The 20,494-nt window shown below is 32.1% G+C and overlaps 2 protein-coding genes and 1 pseudogene across 5 annotated transcripts; 1 reads left to right on the top strand and 2 right to left on the bottom strand.

Moving 5' to 3' along the window:
* Positions 1-5,164: 5,164 nt before the first annotated feature.
* On the bottom strand, positions 5,165-6,270 carry LOC114387372 (dehydration-responsive element-binding protein 3-like). The gene has a single exon (XM_028347548.1). The coding sequence runs from the start codon at positions 6,049-6,051 to the stop codon at positions 5,410-5,412; it is 642 nt and encodes a 213-aa protein (XP_028203349.1). The 5' UTR covers positions 6,052-6,270; the 3' UTR covers positions 5,165-5,409.
* Positions 6,271-8,955: 2,685 nt separating this feature from the next.
* LOC114388032 lies at positions 8,956-12,977 on the bottom strand (annotated as a pseudogene).
* LOC114387908 lies at positions 12,857-18,883 on the top strand. Of its 4 annotated transcripts, none has more exons than XM_028348166.1 (14): positions 12,857-13,012; positions 13,204-13,264; positions 13,429-13,573; positions 13,929-14,164; positions 14,771-14,808; positions 15,501-15,580; positions 16,061-16,128; positions 16,269-16,599; positions 17,023-17,135; positions 17,211-17,276; positions 17,686-17,776; positions 17,912-17,979; positions 18,301-18,338; positions 18,443-18,883. In XM_028348166.1, exons 1-14 carry the CDS (start codon positions 12,987-12,989, stop codon positions 18,633-18,635), a joined length of 1,554 nt encoding a protein of 517 aa, XP_028203967.1. In that variant the 5' UTR covers positions 12,857-12,986; the 3' UTR covers positions 18,636-18,883. The 4 variants fall into 4 exon arrangements, with proteins under 4 accessions (XP_028203967.1, XP_028203968.1, XP_028203969.1 ...); XM_028348167.1 differs by having other exon boundaries at positions 12,926-13,000; XM_028348168.1 differs by having other exon boundaries at positions 12,999-13,119.
* The last annotated feature ends 1,611 nt before the right edge of the window (positions 18,884-20,494 follow it).

Raw genomic sequence — 20,494 nt, 5'->3', positions numbered from 1 at the left:
TAGAGATAAAAAAAGATTAAAAGAGATAAATTATTTTAAAAAAAATCTAATATATAGATAAAGATAAAATGAAAATTATTTGATATAATTGACAAAAAAAAAATTTAGCTAATCGTGTAAGCAGAATATCGAAGGTAAAGGAAAAATAACAAGAGAATAAAAAGAGTAAAATTTATTTTTAAATTACATATTTTAATTTATAATATAAAAATGAATATTGCCATGTGATACTTATGAACATGTTATGTCAATGGTATTGAAAAGGCACTTGTTATGATAACTAAAAAACAAGTGTCGGGTTGTGTTTAGAAAGCGTATTAGCTGTAGATTCCAACTATGTATTTGCTTAGTTTCCAATATCTGCATTCTGAATCACACAAATTTTAGAGATATTGGCAATAATTTAAAGGAGCAGTTGATTCCCTTTGAATGGTGGGTTCTACCGTACTTCCAATAATGTGACTTTGGGTTTTTCCTTTTTCGCCCTTTTCGGGTGGGTGTCAAGTAAAGTACACAACAACCATAGTTCTAGCGTGCTACCTTCGGGCTTGTTATTTCAGTTTCTCAACTATTTTATATAATTACTCATATAGAGACTAAAATGAAAACGAAAATTAATGCAGAAGTACCAAAAGATAAATTAAACCTTTATCTTATCTATTCAACATTATTTTTCTATAATGATAAATTAATGAGACACTTTTTGTAATTGATTTTGCTTAGTTTCGGCCTGTGCACCTGAACTATTTCCTTATAATACTCTTATTCTTTTGCTTTGAAAAAAAAAAAAGAGTAATTATATATATAAAAAATATAAGTACCAGGCGTAATATCATTAAATCTTAGTGCATGTAAATATAATTTGACAAAAAAGTTATGAATAAACATTAAAATAATTTTATATTATCATTTAATTACAATTCAATATATAATAAATTTATTAAATTTTATAATAATAATTATTTTAAAAATTATATCAATAATAAATTATGATTGAATTATAATATAAATTTGATTCACACAGAAAGTATATACTCATTAAAGTCATAATTTACTCTATTATTTTCCAACATGATGCACCTTTAGTGAAAATTATAAGACTTAATTACACTTTTGGTTGGATAAAATAAAAATAAATTCATCCTAACATGTGTCAACTCACCTTTAGTATATGTATTATTACATTTGTGAATTAATAAGTCATTCATCAAAATAAAATTGAGTTCAGTTTTGTTAAGTAAAGTTATAAGTTTAAGTGTTGTAAATAAATAAAAATATATAATTGGTTGGAGAAAGAAATTTGACTAAAGATGATAAAAAAAAGAGTTAGAAAATTGACAACTCAGTAATAAAAAAAATCCAGAGAATTTTAAGTATAATCATAAACCAAAAGTGTAATTAAGTTAAATTAAAATTACTTAATTTCAACCGAATTCTTCCTTCGTTAATTTGGCTAGCTAGAACAATAAACAACCAAGAAGATGGAGGAAGATATGCAAGATTAAAAATAATGGTGAGTTAATAGTGTGGAAGACACGGACAGTTAATTAATTAAGCTAATCTTGCTACTAAAGTATAAATTAATTAACAAATGAACAAGAAGCAACGGGTCCAAGCCTCAGTAATAAACAGCTAAACTTTAAAGTTTAAACAGCGACTGAACTATCTTAACCACAAAGTATGGATTCATTTTAGTGTACTTTGGTATAAATGCAAAACCATAAGCTACATACAGGACTCTCCTGAGACTACCAAATGACACACGACACAGATTTGGACAGTACATTGCTTGACCCGTATCTATTATTCATATACTATGCTTAAGTGCTAGTAATCATATACTATACTTAAATGGTTTTCTTATCTTACTTATCCCAGCAAGATCGTAAGATGAACACGATTAATTAATTAATTAATTCTCTTACTTTCACAAGGAACCGTACGTACGGAATTTTTTCAATGGAAGGAGATTTTTTTCCGTTTCACTTATTTATTTGCACTGTATTAGTAAGGCTTAATTAATTAGAGTTACATGACTGTTACAGATGACAGATAAGCAAGCAATCAAGACCACCAAGTCACCAACTACTGCCGCCCGTTATTTTTCCGTTGTCCTTTTCAAATTTGTAATTAAGATTGGTGGCAAAAATGGGCCCACATAAAAGTAGCACAAGAGTTTGCTTCGTGATACCAAATTATTTTAATTAAGGTAAATTTACACTTTAGAAACCAAGCTATATATATTTTTAGTAATCTCAACTATTTACAGTGGAAATTATTCCAACGCACTCATATGATAAAATTATTTGCAATAGTTCAAAGATCTAGGTTTCAATTTTGCATTCACATAAGTTTAATTTTCATGCCAATTGTTGTAAATACTTTCACACTGTAAAACACTTAGAAATTAAGTGACGATGACTTAATTATTTTCAATTCACTTTTGTTTAAAAACAGTCCTTACATGCCCGTCTCGCACACACATTAGTAGTGCGATAGCCTAAACCACATTATTAAATATTATAATTAATATATTGAGATAGAGTAATTTAAAGCTTCGACTAGTTCAGACGTAAGTGACGGAAACAAAGCCAATTTCGAAGGCTTTTTCTTCTTTAATTTTGTGGACATGCAAATGCCAATCAGTCTCTGATGGTGAATTAAAAGATTCTAGAAGGAGTAAGTGGTTCCCAACTTACAAGACTGAGTAAAAACAGCAGCTATGGACTCAATAAGATAAGTGGATTTAAATTTTTCCAAATTTGAAATATTTATGTTTTATCTCGGTTTTTTTTTAATTATAGTGTCCACTTAATATTATCACAAAATAACTTCAAATTCTATTTTCTTTTTCTATTTTTCTTATTTTCATCAAGAGATTATCTAGGTCCTGATTTCAAGTCTGTGTTTTTCCAGAAATTTTAGTTAATTTATAATTGATTTGACCATTTTATAAGTAGATTTAATCGAAATAGTAGTGTTTGATAAACACATTTATCTTATCAGTTTTCATGTTTTTTTAGCCACTTCAATTAATACATTTTACTTAAAATATTTATATTATTATCTAAATGAAATGTTGATAAAATATTATAAACTGTTACTCACTTTTTCAATTATATACTACGTAATACATTCTTAAATTCAAAACCTTATTTAGAATGAGACACGCTCATATTAAGTTCCGACAACCTTACTGATGAGAAACAATCATATACGTATTGGCAGTACCAAACATCAGTTGCCATGAACTACACGCAAACCTTATTTGTATTTTAGCTAGTTTTATCTAAAAATAACCCTTTTATACCAATTTAACACTAACTGTAAGAAGCGTTAGATTTTCTTTATAATTTAGTTATAACTCAGACTCTCAGAGTAACCACATACATTAAAAAAAAAATGCATATCAAAAGCTAAATTAATAGTTGTCTTTATAAAATGTTTAGATATTAAACATACAAACATTTGTATAAACTTATAGATAAAAACATAATGATTACTTGTTAAGTGTGTGTTTGAATTAAATTAACACGTATTATATTCTGTATAAGTGTATATCATGTGAGATTTATTTTAACGTATGAAAAAAAATCGAAAATATAAATATAAATATAAATATTTAACGTTGTAACAAAATATGCATAATTAGTTATATATATATATATATATATATATATATATATATATATATATATATATATATATATATATATATATATCTTTAAAGATAAAAATAAAAGTAAAGTTTAAAAGAATTAAAGGTAACTTATATTCACTTTTACACTTTATTTCATACATTACCCCAAAAAATATCACTTTTACAGTATTTAATAATTTTCAATTAGACAATTTAATTTTAAAACCTATCATTAAAAGTTTATTTCAGATGAATTATATTTACAAAAGTTTATATTAATTTAAAATTATTTGATACTTCATTTGTATACACTTGATGTATATTTTTAAAACATATAAAAATGAATAATTTTATTATTTTCATATTATTGTTTATTTTTTTATAAAATTTGAAATGAACAATTAAGATAATACTTATTTATATTGTGAGAATTTAAAAGTTATATATATATATATATAAAACACATTGCACATAATTTTATTGATAATGTGATAATATTAATATAAGTTATGTAAGTGCTATTTTTTTATAATAACTCATGTTTATACTAAATTAATTGAACTATACCTTTGTATGTCCCTATAATTTAATTTCTCTTAAATAATATTATGATATTATTTAAAATATAAAAATCATATACCGATAAAGTCACGTGTCATAAAAAAAATATAATAAAAATTATCTTCACATTTAAAAATGAGTTCAAATTAATGATACACGAATTGCCATCATGTTTGAAATAACTCCCAATCAAAACAATTTTGTTGCAAGAACACAGCAAATAAAAAAATTCAAAATGAATCACTACCAAAATACAACACCTCGGTCCATTACTTAATTTAGAGGAACTAGTGAGGATTGGAAGGAAATGCAAGGAAGAAATATGAGAAAAAGACTAAATTTTTATTATTTATTTTAGAGAAAAAAATAGAAAGGAGTTTTTTATTTTTTGCCACTTCACAAAAGAACTCCTCTCCAATTTGCCATAAAATGGAGAAAGCTAAATATTTTCTTTTCTATATTTTTGTTTTAGTTTCTTAAAAAGTTAAGTGAATCGTTATAACATATTTTTTCTAAAAAAATATCTTAAGAAAAAAAATTGAGAAAAAGTTTAATATTTTTTATTAAATTCATTTTTCCTAATTTATAAATATTTGAACATAATTTATTTATTTTTTTTAAAAATAATATAATTTATTTATTTGTTTTCATTATCTCTTCCATCCATTTAAACAAATTAAGATAAATTTCTTTACAATTTTTTTTATATTTCTTTCCTTTTTTAATTCCCTTCCAATTCAAACAAAGCAGATTCTGTCAAAGCCCTTAGCAACATAAAATCTCCTCAGTTTTAGTAGTCACAGAAAATAATCAGAAAGAAACTCTATCCCACCACCGCCCATAACGGATTGGAGAGGAAGCACTGATTTCATTTTCCCATTAAATCCGATTTTATTTTTATCTATAATTAGAAACAAACTAATTTAATGGTAATAATAATAAATGAAAAACTCCACTGGGTACTGACACATTCTCAAAGTTGAATAAGGAAGTGAAGGTAGCAAGGAGTAGAAGACAAAGTTATGTGTGAAAAATATAAATATTTGGCATACTAAAGTGGCGGAACTAACCAAACCACCAACCGCTGAGATAAAAAATAGCGAAAGAGCATTTGACGATGATCATGCATTTGATTTGATAGCAACAGAAGAAGACACGTTTAGTTTTATAGCCTCTGAAAAACCGAAACTGTTTTAAGCTAAGCCAAACTAAACGGAACATGTTTTTTGGTGATCGGTCGCAAATTGGAATAATCCACACTCGTGTTCCCCAAGCATCATCATGTCACCAATGCTCCCCACCGCCATTGGAGGAGGGTACACCCAACTATCTACCGAGTCGATCAACGTGAACTCACTTCTCGACTCAACCGACTCGAAGCTCTCTTCTATGTTCGGAAGCTCCACAATCTCGCTCAGCTCCGACGACTCTGCCTCCGAACCCTCACGGTCGAACTCCACCATCGCGGCGGCTTCCGCGGCCGCGGCTTGGATGTCACGTGGGGCACACGTGACGGGTCTGGGAAGCATGTTTACTATGTTAGGGAAGTTGAGAATCGCGGTGTGGCCTTTTATGCTCAAAGCCGCCACGTCGTGTGCACGTGCCGCCATTTCAGGGGTGGCAAAAGTTCCGAGCCAGATGCGTGATTTCTTGCGCGGCTCGCGAATTTCTGATACCCATTTGCCCCAATTGCGCATTCGAACGCCGTGGTAATCGGGATGCTTGGTGGGGTCTCTGTTTCTCTTTGCTTTGCTCTGTTTTTCTGTCTTGTTCCGTTTCGGGGGTTTTGAAGTGGAAGAGTTGCTGGTGCTGCTGCTAGGAGTTTCGTGACACCTTGTTGTTTCGGTCATTGTTATTCAGAATAGGAATGTTTGTGTAGCTGAGTACAGGTTGCGCATGATAGAGGAGTGAGTACTAGGATGCAGGGAGAGATAACATAGGAGAGGTGTTGAGCAGAGGAGAAACAGAGCATATTGGTTGGCTTTTTTGTAGTGAAGGATATAGATTATAGATATAGCGACCCTTAACCTACCAATAATATATTTCGTGACAGTGCATAATATGCTAAGTTTAGGTTTACTATTACAATGGGAAAGAAGAAAAAAAGAGACAAGACTTTATGGGTAATAAAACTAACGCGGTTAAAAAATAGAAATGCAAAAGGAGGTCGGAGAGGATTGAATTTTCCTTTTCTTGCCAAAGATATATTAATTTGGTTAAGTATAAGGTTGTGTAGGACTGTGTGGAAGAAAGAAAGGATGAACGCACTCACTATGGTACATTGGGCCCGTATTTTTGTTCTAGATATACGTTTTAGTCTTATTGTGTAAAATTTCGGGCCAAGTGTCATGTGTCAAGATCACACCTTTCTTGTGCTCGTTGGGGTCGAATTGTCTCAACGCAATTCCCATTGATTCTCCATTTTGTTTAAAGAAATTCAAAACCAAGTCTTCCGCACTTCGCTTATAGGCATAGACAAAGCAATCGGTGGTGTCTACAGACGCCACTAGCCTTTGTTCTTGTTTTCCTTCCTTAAAATTTCCCTTTTTTTATAATTTTCATATTTTTTTTGGGTAAGGACTTGTGACGTTAATTGGTATGGAGGAAAGTTAAGCATCCTTTGTAAGAAAAGAGGATCAATAATCTATGCAATGAGGACATTAGGAGTTAGGGAGCCTAATATTCCATTAAGGTCATAATCATCCTATGTATAGATAATATCTCCATCCTCGGATGCTTTGTTATATCCTTGTGCTGTGCGCACTGCTGATTTAAAAGCATTCCTTGCATCCCGCGGATTCCGAATTTCTAATGTTCTAGAGAGAGGGGGTAGCTTATGCTATGGATTATTTAGAAGCTATCCTTATCCAAGTTACCAAGATGTGACACTTCAAAATGGGACTATAATTGGGGCATTACTATTTACTATTGTTTTTTGGTTGATACTATTTAGTATTAGTATTTTTAATCGCTCCTATGTTGAAAAGTAATGAGATATACAATCTTTTTTTCACCTAAATATTTATCTGAGTAATTAAAAAAAGCTTCAACTATTACTTTACCACAAATTATGTTAGTTTCCAGCCAATTGGGGTTCTTCTTTACCCCTTCAATACAACAAATTACCCAATTGGAGTGTAGTGATTTTTCTGTATAAACTCAAAAAAGGCAACGTAGGGAATCGGTTTAATTCTAGACAAACGTGTAATATGCAACAGTATGTGACTGTATAAATAATCACGGGTTTAAATTTTACTTAATTGGCTGGAAACTATTCAAGATCAAGTTACTTAAATTATGTGATTTTTTTTAGCTCTCGCACAAATAACTTGTCTGATCTGAAGAGGTAAAATAATAAAGATGCACATAAATTGATTCGATACCACTTACCATATAAAAAATAAGGTACTGTACACATAGCACTCAGTTCATGGGAACCTTAAACATGGGAGTAGACATCACGTTCATTATGAAATCCTTGACTACTTACGTTATGTTGCACAAAATTAGTTTTAAAGTTGAAAAGTTAGTTAATAGTTGAAAGTTGGTAAATAAAAACTGAAAAATTATCTTATTCAATTATAAGTATTCGATAAAACTAATTATTGAAATAGTTAAAAAGTATAAAAAGATTAAAAAATAATAAAATTATAATTTCTTTAAAAATAATAATTAAGAAATTGAATAAATATATTAATGATAAAAATAAAAGAAAATATAAAAAATTAGAAGGTAGAAACTAACTTTTTAAAAAATGCTACTTTAATTATCATTTCAAAAAATGATAAAATTTATTAAAAAAAACTTATTTATCAAATCGTCAAACAAAGTTTTTAACTAATAAAAAATGATAAAAATTAACTAAAGTATCTTGCCAAAAGTTATTATATATCTGAACCTTTGATGTATTTATTATTTTTTTTCCCCAAATAAGAATTATAATTCTCTATGAGCCAAGGATATCAAAATAGTATCATGATAACTGAAGGAGCCTACGAAAAGCAAAATTGTGCTTGATCCCACATATTTATTGGAAAAAAAACTGTAGCTAATTGGTTAAGCAATGTTTAAATTTCATGCTGTAATTTTGCTTGGTATATTATTACTTTAAAGTTTAAACCGAAAATAGCGGCATTGGTGCCTGGCCCTTTAATGCAATTCTTCCGCTATTTTCTTTTTTTGTTATAGAAGGGTTTTTATTTTTTTATATAGTCTATTGTTATCTTTGGTTCTGAGCTAAATAAAAAAATTATACACTAACACGGACTATAACAATAATCTTTTATTAAAAGACAGTATAAAATTTATACTATCAATATATTACCATTAAACTCAAGAAAAATATACACTATTACTTCTGTCTTTTAAATTTTTTTGCTTACTGACAAGTCTTTATTAAAAAATTTAAAAGATCATCATACTAGTTTTCATATTTTAATTTTCAATTTTGTCATTAAAGTAACTTTTATAAAAGATTAAAATGAACATAAACAAAATCTTTAAAAACTATTTTGATGTGATGAATAGAACCTTCCTTTTCTATTCTGCACATCATTTGGTCATTTTCAAAAGGCAAAGGAAATTAAGAACTTAAAACACTCCAAGAAAGCTGAATCCGATCGAACAATTGAATCAAGTATGAAATTGATTTCTAAGGGGTGCTAGATTTATATTGGACATTAAGGAGATGGGAGGGATCATTTTCTATTGAGACAAAAATTGTAAAAGAAAGGGCGAAACTGAACTCATAGACATTGCAGCATGAAAAAGCAATACATTATGCCGAATTCAATCATATGGTATAGTTGATAGTACCTGGAATACAGATCGAAAATCTCGACTACGTACAAAAAGAATTAAAAGAAAAAAAAAGGCAAAATTCTAATATTAAGAGAACCGGTAGTAACCATTTACCTTCTTCCAAGTCCAGAAACTTTGCTCATATTTCGTTGACGCATGGACGAATCAAATAACATCGATAATGCTCCATCATGGTAAAGAAAATCAACTTTCTTCTTCCAAATTATAAACCAGTTTGATCTATTCGTGTGAAATCCACTACAGCATCATACATCACCATAAATTTTTCTCGACAATAGCAAAATATTGAAATTTCAAATCACTCTCCTTGAATCACACGCAGTAGCTAGATGGTCCTACAAGCATGAAACTACATGATCAAGTGAGTCAACCAAAAACTAGACAAAGTATTCTTAAAACTATAACTTGAAATATGAGGAAAAGTTATTATTATTTTTATAATTGAAAACTGTAAAGTGAGGGTTACAATATATACCACTTTGATAGTAAATGCTAGCCTAGAATTATGGGCAGAAAATGTGGTCTGAATACTACAAATAAGGAAATCAGTCCTAAGAACAGATAATGAAGAAACAAATCTAATTATGAGCTACAACACTAATATGAAAAAATCCAGTTTATCAAACTCAAGCTATAGTTTCCATAAAGCAGAAACCATGACCTGACAGGATAATTGTTTATCCTGGCAGCTCCTATTTGGTATTCAAGGAGTTCAATTATGAATTTTTGATGACATCTGCAATTCCACATGAAGGGGTTGTACAATAAAGCAAATGACTTGTTTCTTAAGATAAATCACATTCAAATGATTGAATTCCACTCAAGCTAAACAAGTTTGGATTCTACAAAGCAGACAAGTCATTGCAGATCATTACAATCCTTAAAGTAAATCGCTGGATATTAAATAAATGATTTACTCCCAGACTTACCGATATAAAATCAAATGCTTTAGTTTCTTCCTTCTTTGAATTGCTGATCATTGAGCTAGGAGTTTGAGTTGAGAATTTTGATTGGAATATGTCCGGAAGAGGTGTTTTTCCATTGGATCCAGCATTTTGAGCAGTACTGCCATCATTCTTGTTGACATTATTAAGGTGTTGGAAATTAGCCATTGTCGCCAGAAATTGCTGCTGAGCCAAGAGATTTCCCATGGCACCATAATTAAGTGGCTGAGAAGAATATGGCTGGTTCAACATAATGCCAGGCTGCGTAATACAAGGAGGATGACCAGAAGGAAATATTGAACTTACATTGAAGCCAACTGCTTGAGTGCCCAACATGCTACCTAAGCCATTGTCAGGTCCCAGATGGCTAACATGATTGTTTAAACCAGAAAATAAAGATTCAGATTGCATGGCAGGAGATGTTGCTTTCTGTTTTGTACTAGAGGTATTTTCGTCAATTGACAAGCCAGCCAATAAATCATCACTGTCAGGTTCATTTCTATTCCCCAGACCATGACTCACATGATGATCCAATTTATCATCACCAACAGTCATGCTTGAAAAGATATCAGCATGCTCTTTGTTGTCATTAGAATGAAATGACACATCAGCAAAGGGATCATCATTTTTTAGTTCATCACTAGCTACTCCAGAGTTCATAAAATTTTCAAATAAATCATCCGCCAGAGCTGGAGGTGTGGATGGTGTCAAATTTGCTATATTTTGACCATTCTTACTCTTTGTATTATCACCTGTTCCATGATAGTCATTCAAATCACCAGTGTCTATCAAGTCAGGTAACTCAGCAACAGCAGCACTATCCGTCTTCACAGCTTTCTCTGAGTTAATAGCACTGTTTAGTTGGTTTCCACCTAAAAGACCAAGAACCTGTCCATCAAAGGTCAAGTGCTAAATTTAATTACAAAATATTAATCTTGCAATCAAAAGGTTGCTCTTAAATTTATCTGCATCCTACTTAGCTATTTGGTAGAGTGATTCCTTTAGTCTGTGTAATTTGAACAAAAAGAGGAAAGAACTGCACAATATTTAGCAGAGTTCTGAGATATAACTTAAATTCTCTATCAGCATCCATATTTTCATAGTAACTAGCACGTTATTGTGCAGATTTAACCAGTGGCACACATAATTGAGTTGATAGAAGAAGGGGGAATGAATACAAGCTGGATTATCGGATCTAATGAGAAAAAGGAGAAAAGTAAACCAAAAGGGAAAACTAATTCTATCTTCAAATTTTAGGCCTCGGCATAGATTTATTAAAAAAAGGAAAGAAATTAAATCCTCAACTTGGATCATTTGGCATATATTACACCAAACATTTGTTACAATATTTCAAAATATATTGTAAAATTAATCAGTACTCAAATTGAAGAAAAAATCTTGTGAGTTATTTCATTATTTAATTAGGGATTTAGGGTGAGGAGTCTTGTTGTATTAGTGTGGGGTTGGGTTTACACCAATTGCAATACACTAGTACTTGACCTATTTGTTAGCACCGAGAAAGTCTTTTCTATTTTACGCACATCAAACATCACATATTACATCTCTTTATTCATTAGTTATTTAGTTTTCTATTCCGCACCTTTTCTTCCTAAACCTAGAAAACAATGTTGGCTTACGTTATTCTGTGTAACTATTGTCCATGTCATTTCCCACGCATGCCTTAGAGGCAAATGTTAACATCATGTTAAGAGAATGTAAAGATGAAAGATGAATCTATAACTCATTATAGGACTTCCAACTACATGCCTATCACCAATTCCAATTTTATGTAATTACGATTCAATAACTCTAGTTAAAATTACTTTATGCTCAGAATAATGCTCAAGTCAAAACAAATAAAAGTAATTAAAAAAAGAGGATATGAATTGATATAAGAAGGAAATATAAAATGAATGAGAAGTTGAAATAGGGTACCTTGTTTGCCTTTTCCCTCAAAGAAGCTTGGGGGGATTCAGAACATCTCAACACCAGAACATTATTTTCAGCAAAGTAAGACGCCATACGTGAAAAATGATCCTCATCATCTTCTTTCTGACGATGGACTCAAGGACACAAACAGCTTTCACACGAACCTGAAAATATTGTTCCCAAAAGAAGTAAAAATGAGATGGCAAATACATTAATAATATGCAGCAAATATCAAGTGAAGCTTTGTGCAATTCATATGGGCATGCATGTATGATTGAATTCGTATTTTCACAGAAACGTCAATAACACACATGCTTTCCAACAAAAAACTAACAAACTAACAATTAATATTTGCCGATAAAAAAAAAAAAAAAAAGACATGCCTGCCACATCGGAGATTGGAGCTTTCGTTCAATGGCATGACATAAAGCCATGGCATCCAACTTTGCAGCCTCTCTAAGGAAAACTTGAATGGCATCTCGAGTAGGCTGCAGGCGCACACCACCAGAACTTGCAACTGTCTCCAGCAATCTATCCTCCTGTGGCTTGCTCTCTGCATAACTAGCACCAGTTTTCCCGTTCGACATTTCGATCCTAGTTACACTTGCATCCTGACTCCAAGGGACACCAGATTGATTCCTCGGAAGAGGTTGCTTATTGGTATCATCTGCAGAAAAAATGGCAGAGATGGCCTCTTCGACTCGTTTCCATTCTCTTCTCTTTTACTTATTTACATTACAATTCACAACTCCGCTCTATCTTGAAGTGAAAACGAAGCCCTTGGAATTTGATTTGAGATTTGGAATGGAGCTGAGAAAGAGAGCGATGAACATGAACCAAGTTGATGAGAGACGAAGGGGCTTTTTGCCACGAAAAACGAAAATTGAGCCATGAGGCGCCACGTCAGTTGCTGACTCACCCACGCTAAGTGGAAACTTCATTCTGCGCTCCTCGCGCACATTAGCAGCTACCCATAGCGCCGTGTTTGGATTCTGGGAACAAATCAACAAAACTCCGTTGCTTAAAAAAAAAATGAATTGAACTCGGCAAACGGGCCTTGCGGCGCAGTCATCTTCATTCATTCGTTGGGAATGATAGCTTGCAGGTCTCTCATCGGGTTCGTTGAACAAACTATTTCCTCACAAAATAAATAAATATAAGTTTGATTCCTCAATATCAATGTTAGGGTCTGCAATTTCAAGTTTTCAGCACTGTTGGGTTTCAGTACAAACTTCTTATTATCTTTTGATTCCATTCTATTCATTTTGCCTCGCAATATTACGAGTTTGATGTGCTTCTGCTTTGCAGAGTGGAGCGAGTTCTCAAGTTTACCAATACTTATGTGGCATCAAGGTCTTATTGCTTTCAGGTTCCCAGCTTCTACTACTGCGATTTTTTTATTGCTGGGAGTCTGGGCACACAAAAATTTGTCTTATACTTATACTACATTCAATGTTGAGTTGCAATTGTATCAAATTTTCTCTAGTTTTGAACTCCTTTCTCAGCTTAAAGTTATTTCATTTTTTGCAACAGGGTCAGAGCGCTTATCATTGCTTAAGCTGCAATTTTATGATGAGTGGTAGAAAGAAGAAAATATGTCTTGAAGACCATAGCATCAAACAGAAGAAAATGAATTATATCTGGAGACCAATTGCCACCAATGCTAGTTCTTGTGACGGTTTGTCTATTTTTTCCCAGGACACACTGGATATTCAACTTCCGGTTGTACCGACAATTTTTCTTTATGATTATGGTTATGATTTTTATGATTTCTTTTGCATGACGTGGCATTTTGGAAAATATAATATAACAGATGAACTAGTTACTTTTATCTGATCTTTATATATGGGATAGTTCCTAGACCAAAAATAAGTATTGTTGTATTTTATGTATTTTCTGCTGCCTAAAAGTTCTTGACAAGCACTTGATGCCATGCGGTAGCGTGATTTTAAAAAGCATGATACTTTTTAGTTTTTACTTCTTAGGAGAGACCGGGGAGGGGGTTATTCATATAAAATGATGTGGTTTTGCAGAAAGCTTGATGAAGGATGCACTTGTTGAGTCCGAAGATGGATGCAAAGTTCAAGAAACTGGCTGTAGCACATCTAGCACTATTTCAAATGAACATCTCACAAAGATAGCTGCTGAAGCTATGAGTGAAATTGCTGAATCAGATACTAGTCCAAGCCAGTTGCTGGATAATGTTGAAAACAGAGTGCTAGAAGGAGATTCATCTGTCTCCACCGAAAAGCATTCAATTTCCGTGCTGGCAAGATTATAATTTTTCACTTCCTTTTTATTTTCTTGAATTTGTAGTTTATATTTTATGAAGATACTCACCAATATTTATGCATTTCGTCTGTTACATGCTAGCGATTACCATTTATCTTTTAGTTGGTCCTTCTTCATTATGTTTTGGTTTCATGCAGTGTTGGTTGTTCAATCTACATTAAAGGCTACTATAGTGCTACAATTAATCAGTTTGTTATCAGTTACCAGATGGCAGGACTTCATTAAAATATGGAAGGATTTCATTATAAGACTTGCATGCAAGGCTACACTACTTATGTGTTTTCTCCTTTTTTTTCTTTGAATCTGACCATAGTGTTTATTGTATATAGTTTGATATTTTTCTTCCTGTTTTGTTGTCACTAATTTACAGTGGAAAGTAATGCTATCACTGGTTGCTTTTTCAGAAAATTTTGATTGTACTATCTTTCTGCGTCCTTGATTTTGATCTCTAGTTTGTCTTGTTTTGTTTTGTTTTAATAAAGAATTATACTTCCATTTGGTTCTCTTCTCTGATAATGCATTGCATTGAAGAATCAGAAGCTTCAGCCTTTTCATCTGTTTTAATTTTGTGTTTGTTGTGCAGGTTGGTGCTTCTCTATTTCGTTTTATTAAAGGAAAAGGGTAAAAACTAGTTTTCAATTTCTGTTTTGCACAATGGCATTAATAACAACATTGCTTAGCCAACTTAAAGTAGATAAATTTCAGATAAAGAGAGGCTCAATATGACATTAATAGAAACTAGCACGGAAAGAATCTGAAAATGTAGACTTTTATTGCAAGAACAGGCTCCTAGAATGTATAAGCTTCTCAGGATTCCAGAAGAATCCTACCCTCTCAAGATTGTATTAATCTTGCCTCTCTATTTGCTAAAATTCCCCGAGCCCTCACTAACACCCTCTACCTTTGTTTATATACAACTTTCCTTTCAATTCTGTTATGACAGAATATTCTCCCTTGGCCCTCCTTTTCTTCCTATTATAGACATTTTTTTATTAAGATTATTATATGCATTTCTAATAAGAGGTCTAACAGACATGGGTGAAAGTGATACAGAAAAATAATTTTCTTACAATGGTAAGAGGGACAAGAGAAAAGAGTGTGCTTTGATAATATACGCTGAAAAGCAAAATTGTGCATGTTAGGAGTTTTAAAAAGTTTTGACTTGAGATTCATGTGCCAACACCATGTAGGAAGTGAGATACAATTACACAAATCTTATTGCTATTGTTATTATCAGGGGAAAGGTTAGAAGATTGTGCTTATGATGTGTAAAGTAGATTATTTACATCTTACTATGCTTAATACTGTTTCAGGGGATCCACACAGAAAAAGATAGAAGAGGATATGGGGGTTAAAATCATAATGCCTACTTCAAAAGAAGAGGATTTTGTTAGTAAGTTTTGGGTTTACTTAATCTGCTATCTATCTTGTGTAGATCAGCTTCGAAATACTTATCATTTTATCGTGTTTGTGTTTTAATTTTGATTATTGTTATTCTTTGAGATTTTGAAGTTATAGCTGATTGGTTTGACATGGATATTTATTTCATTCAAAAGAATAGATTGAGTGTGTTGACATTTGACAATCATAATGGTATTATAGATCTTTGGTTCAAGTTGTGTTTCTTCACTCTATATATAAAAAAAGTCCAATTTCTTTAAAAGGCTAGAACATAATTATGTTTGACATGAGCATGAGTCTTATATTGGCTGAGTATGAGATGCAGAACTTCAGTTCAAAGTAGAAGCTCCCCCATCCTTAATTGCCTGGCTTTTTGAAGTGGGATCTCCTCTAAATCATTATTATTCTCATATCATTTGATTGGATAACGAAATTTGATATCTGAATTATTCAATATAATTGTCTTTTGCAGCCATTGAAGGCATTTCAGTCAACAGCGTGAATTCAGCTTCAGAGAAGATACAGGCTATAATTGATGAGGTTAGTTGCCTGTCCACGCAGTGTCTCAGATTCAAAAGATCTTTGGTTATATTTATCTCCTTTTCCAATTTGTTTCTTGTGTTTACTTCATACTTCACAGTCACAGACTAATTCACATGTTTTCTTGTGTTTGATATCAGACAGTTAATAGTCGAAATCTTGATTATTCACACTTCATATCCCTTCCATTGGCCATTCATCCTGAGTTGGTTAATAAACTCATCAGTTTTCAGCATTCAATATTGGGAATTGGTTCTTGCATGGATGAGAATACCTATACTGAATCTGATTCCAATGAGGATGAGGGTACTACTACTGACACCAAAGAAGTGGACCAACTATCCAAGGAAAATTCCGGTGTTGCAGTTGAGCTTAAAGCTAATGACAACAGTGAATCGGTTAAAGTTAATCTTACTAACATACCCCTTGTCAGTTACGCACCTAAAGCATCCAAGTCTTCCGCTCCATCTGGTATCAAAACAAACTGGTTTGCTAGGTTTCAGATATTTATAGCATAAGGAGTTTCAATCAAGAGTGAAATTATATCCATTGTGTAGTCAGCTCAGCAGCATAAATATTCTTAAGTATGTCTTGATATGTGTTTTCCATCATTTTCTACTAGCAGAACCTGTTCTCTGAAATCTTGTTAAATTATATATGGATATTATGGTTAGTTGGTTACTCTCCTGAACCCTAAGAGGCTAAGACATGTTCATATTACCTAGTAACCAGTCATTTTCATGGCTAATAAATTTACTTTATCATGTAGAAACTCAACAAGGATCAAATACTTATGCTTTACTTCAAATAACAACTTGTTCTGTTAATCCTCTTCCTTCTCCCATGATTCATCTTCAATATGAAATTTTTCTGATTTATGTTGCACTTTTGCAGACCTGGGTATTGACAAATCCATATTCATCAAGCCTAAAACATTTCACCTTACAGTACTCATGCTTAAGTTATGGAACAACGAGCGAATTAAGACAGCCTCTGAGGTTTTGCAGGTAAGTTTTATTAAATTCAGCATGATAATATATTTTGAGAATTAGAATTTTGTATTTAGGTTTGTAGCTGTGTAGAGTATCTCCTCAAAAGTTATGGAAGCCTTGGATAATCGGCCTCTCTCTATAAGATTAAAGGGACTGGTATGTATCTACTTTGAGCTCCATTTTTCTAATACATTATTCATATGAATTCCTACTTGCTGCTTATCTGTTTACAAGATATACAATGACATTCCTACTAGTAACTCACTAAATCTATGGAATGAAGTAACTGAACAATATACAAGTTAAAAAGTTGATATTGGTAAGTTTTGCGTCTGTTGTTAGCATTCTGAAAGTTTTATGTTTGAAAGCTTGCTGGTAAGATGTTCATTATTTATAGCATTGCATCATGAGATGTTAATCCTAATACTCATTTAAACTTAGCCTTCATTGAAAGATTTCTCTTAGCACTTTTTGTGTCTGGTAGAAAATTCTACTATTAAAATTGGCCTCTGTGTGTAATTTGTTTGATATCTTTAATGAGGGAAACATATGCTTAATCTTGTAGGAATGCATGAAAGGTTCTTTGGCAAAAGCCCGGGTTCTGTATGCTCCTGTGGAAGAGATTGCCAGTGAGGGTCGTCTTTTACGTGCCTGTCGTATCCATATATATACTGTTCTTTGTGTTTGTATTTTTTTTTTTTGGGGGGTTTTTTTTTGGGGGGGGGGAGGGGGGGCTTATTGATTATATATTGCCCTCAACGAATTTTTTTGAGTTTTCTAAGCTTTTTTAGAAGTCATCATTGATGCATATGTTGAAGCTGGACTTGTCTTAGAGAATGATGCTAAACAGAAATTAAAGGTAAATTAATCTTGTCAGATTCATTTACATATATGTTGCTTTTGGATAAATAATACTGCCTCTAGTCCTTTATATAAAAACATAAACTTATTTTCAAATATATTAATTGTTAAATTTCTTTTATACCCTTATGCTTATTATGAAGTCTATTACAAGATACCCATTTCTCATACAAGTAAATGCATTCATAAGCCTTACCATACTCATTGGAAAATAAATATTCCTTAAATTGTTAGCGTCGTTAAATATAGATTTATGTGCATTTTGTTTGTAATTTTGACAGTTTTCGGTGATCATCTAGATTTTTCTCTTGTTTTGCAGCTACACGCCACTGTGATGAACGCAAGGCATAGGAAAAGGTGCTACTCCCCCCTTATTTTTGCAGCTCAACAATCTGCCTTGCTTTGTAAAACTTTAGATAATTTTTCAGTTTAAATAGCTGATATGTGCTGCCGGTGTTCAGGAACAAGAACACGTGGACAAGAAAGGTTGATTCTTTTGATGCACGGGGAATATTCAAGCAGTATGGATCAGAGGACTGGGGGCAGTATCTTATTCGTGAAGCTCATCTTTCGCAGAGATTTTCTTTCGATGAAAATGGATACTATCATTGTTGTGCTTCAATTCCTTTTCCTGAAAATATGCAGGTAGAATGATTGATGTCTTGTTCATTATTGCCTCACTTTTGTGTGGAATGAGGAGAAGGATTTAAATGGTAGCTTCACCAAATATACTAAACTTATCTACCTGCAAAAGAAATTGCCTGGGGTTTAGATCAATTTTTAGTTAGTGTTCTGCTCAACAATTGATATGGCCTCTTTGTAGACTTCAACTTCCTAACTGGTGGTAGTTTATCGCTGATTGTTTAAGGAATAAACAAGTTTCACATCTGTTTTGTTTAAAAGTTCTTCATAAATATAATTAGGTATCGTTGACAAGGCTCAAAACCTTTTTTTTCAAATTTCTATATTCAGGAAAGCAACCAAACAAAGAGAAAAAAAGGCTGAAGGCCCAAGCACAGATATAGCAATGGCCCACCCAATAGAACGAAGGGCATTGCTATTGGCACTACACTTTTGTTATTAGCACTACTCACGTGGGTTTTTTTGTTTTATTCCAAAATTGCCCCTTAAATGAAAACACAAGAAAATAATGATTGTGTTGTTTATATAGGGGTGAAAACATAATAAAACAACAAAAATATGATTTTATTGTGCAAGTGTGCAACAAAATCGTATTTTTGCTATAGTACATGTGTGCATACAAAATCCAAAACAAAAAATGTTTTCATTGTGATTTTGTACACGAAAATGTATTTCTATTTTGGCTTTTGTGCACACTACATGGACTACAACTGAAACATGTTTCCTTTTTTATTTTGGATGAGGAAACATATTTCCCTTGTGAAACAGGGAGTGTGTACAAAATCACAACGGAAATAAAAACGTATTTTCATTTTGTATTTTTGAAAATCCTTTTGTTGCAATAGAAATGTGATTACGTTTTTGTTAATGTAAATACAAAACAGAATCATCATTTCGTTGAGAAGTTTAAATTTTTTTTAAAAAAATCATGATTCTATTGACCATGAAATCATGTTCTATTAGGTAAAAAAAAATTAAAAAATTCTTACCAAATTTCACTTGTATCCGACTAAAGAGATGGGAAGAGAAAAAAGTGAGAGAGGAAGGGGGATGATGGGGTGTCATGATGGAGATGTGAGAGGGAAAGGGAGAAGGGTTAGGGGTGTAGAAACCTTAGAAGGGTAGGATGGTCATTTCCACATGCTTGGTAGTGTCATCAGCAATTATGGTAATGGCAATAATAGCTCCCTAGAGCAATTGACCCTAAACAAAAGATCAACGGATAACATACTCCACGCCCCAAAAACAAAAGATAAAATAAAGATGTCTAATAGGTATTTATACTATTAAGATTTTCATATACCGTTGTATAAAAAAAAACATGCAATACCTCTACCGATACATTCTTGAAGCTCGTTACAACAAATATAAAATGCTTTCGTAATATTAAATATTTTTCATTATAAAATATTAGAGAATTAAAGAATAAGAATAATAAATATAATTTCTAGCTATTAAAAGCGTAAGACAAAAGTATAAGTTGTTTCCAATGGCACAACACAACACACCCCATGCTTTACAATTGATCTATAGTTTAGAACATGAAGCACCTAATAGAATGACTTTTGGTCCAAAACTAGAGTATTGGTCATAGGCACTCATAGCTTAGTTACTAATTGGAATAAACTACAGTATTGGTCACCACGGATTACATGAACCTTTGTTGTGATTATTCATTTTGTTTCCTACTTGTATGCATTTAGTTGTCTGCTATTAAGGCCCATAATTGCGCTGGCAATGACACTCTTAAAATATTCAAGCCAGATTTCACGACTTGATTTCTATAAATGGCAGTCTCATAAATTTAATGAAAATCAAATAACATGACTTATGACGTCACAATGATGTTTTTACATGAGACATTTATATTC

Source organism: Glycine soja, chromosome 15 (genome assembly GCF_004193775.1).
Source record: "Glycine soja cultivar W05 chromosome 15, ASM419377v2, whole genome shotgun sequence".
NCBI lineage: Eukaryota > Viridiplantae > Streptophyta > Magnoliopsida > Fabales > Fabaceae > Glycine > Glycine soja.
This window is presented reverse-complemented; position numbering and strand designations above follow the sequence as displayed.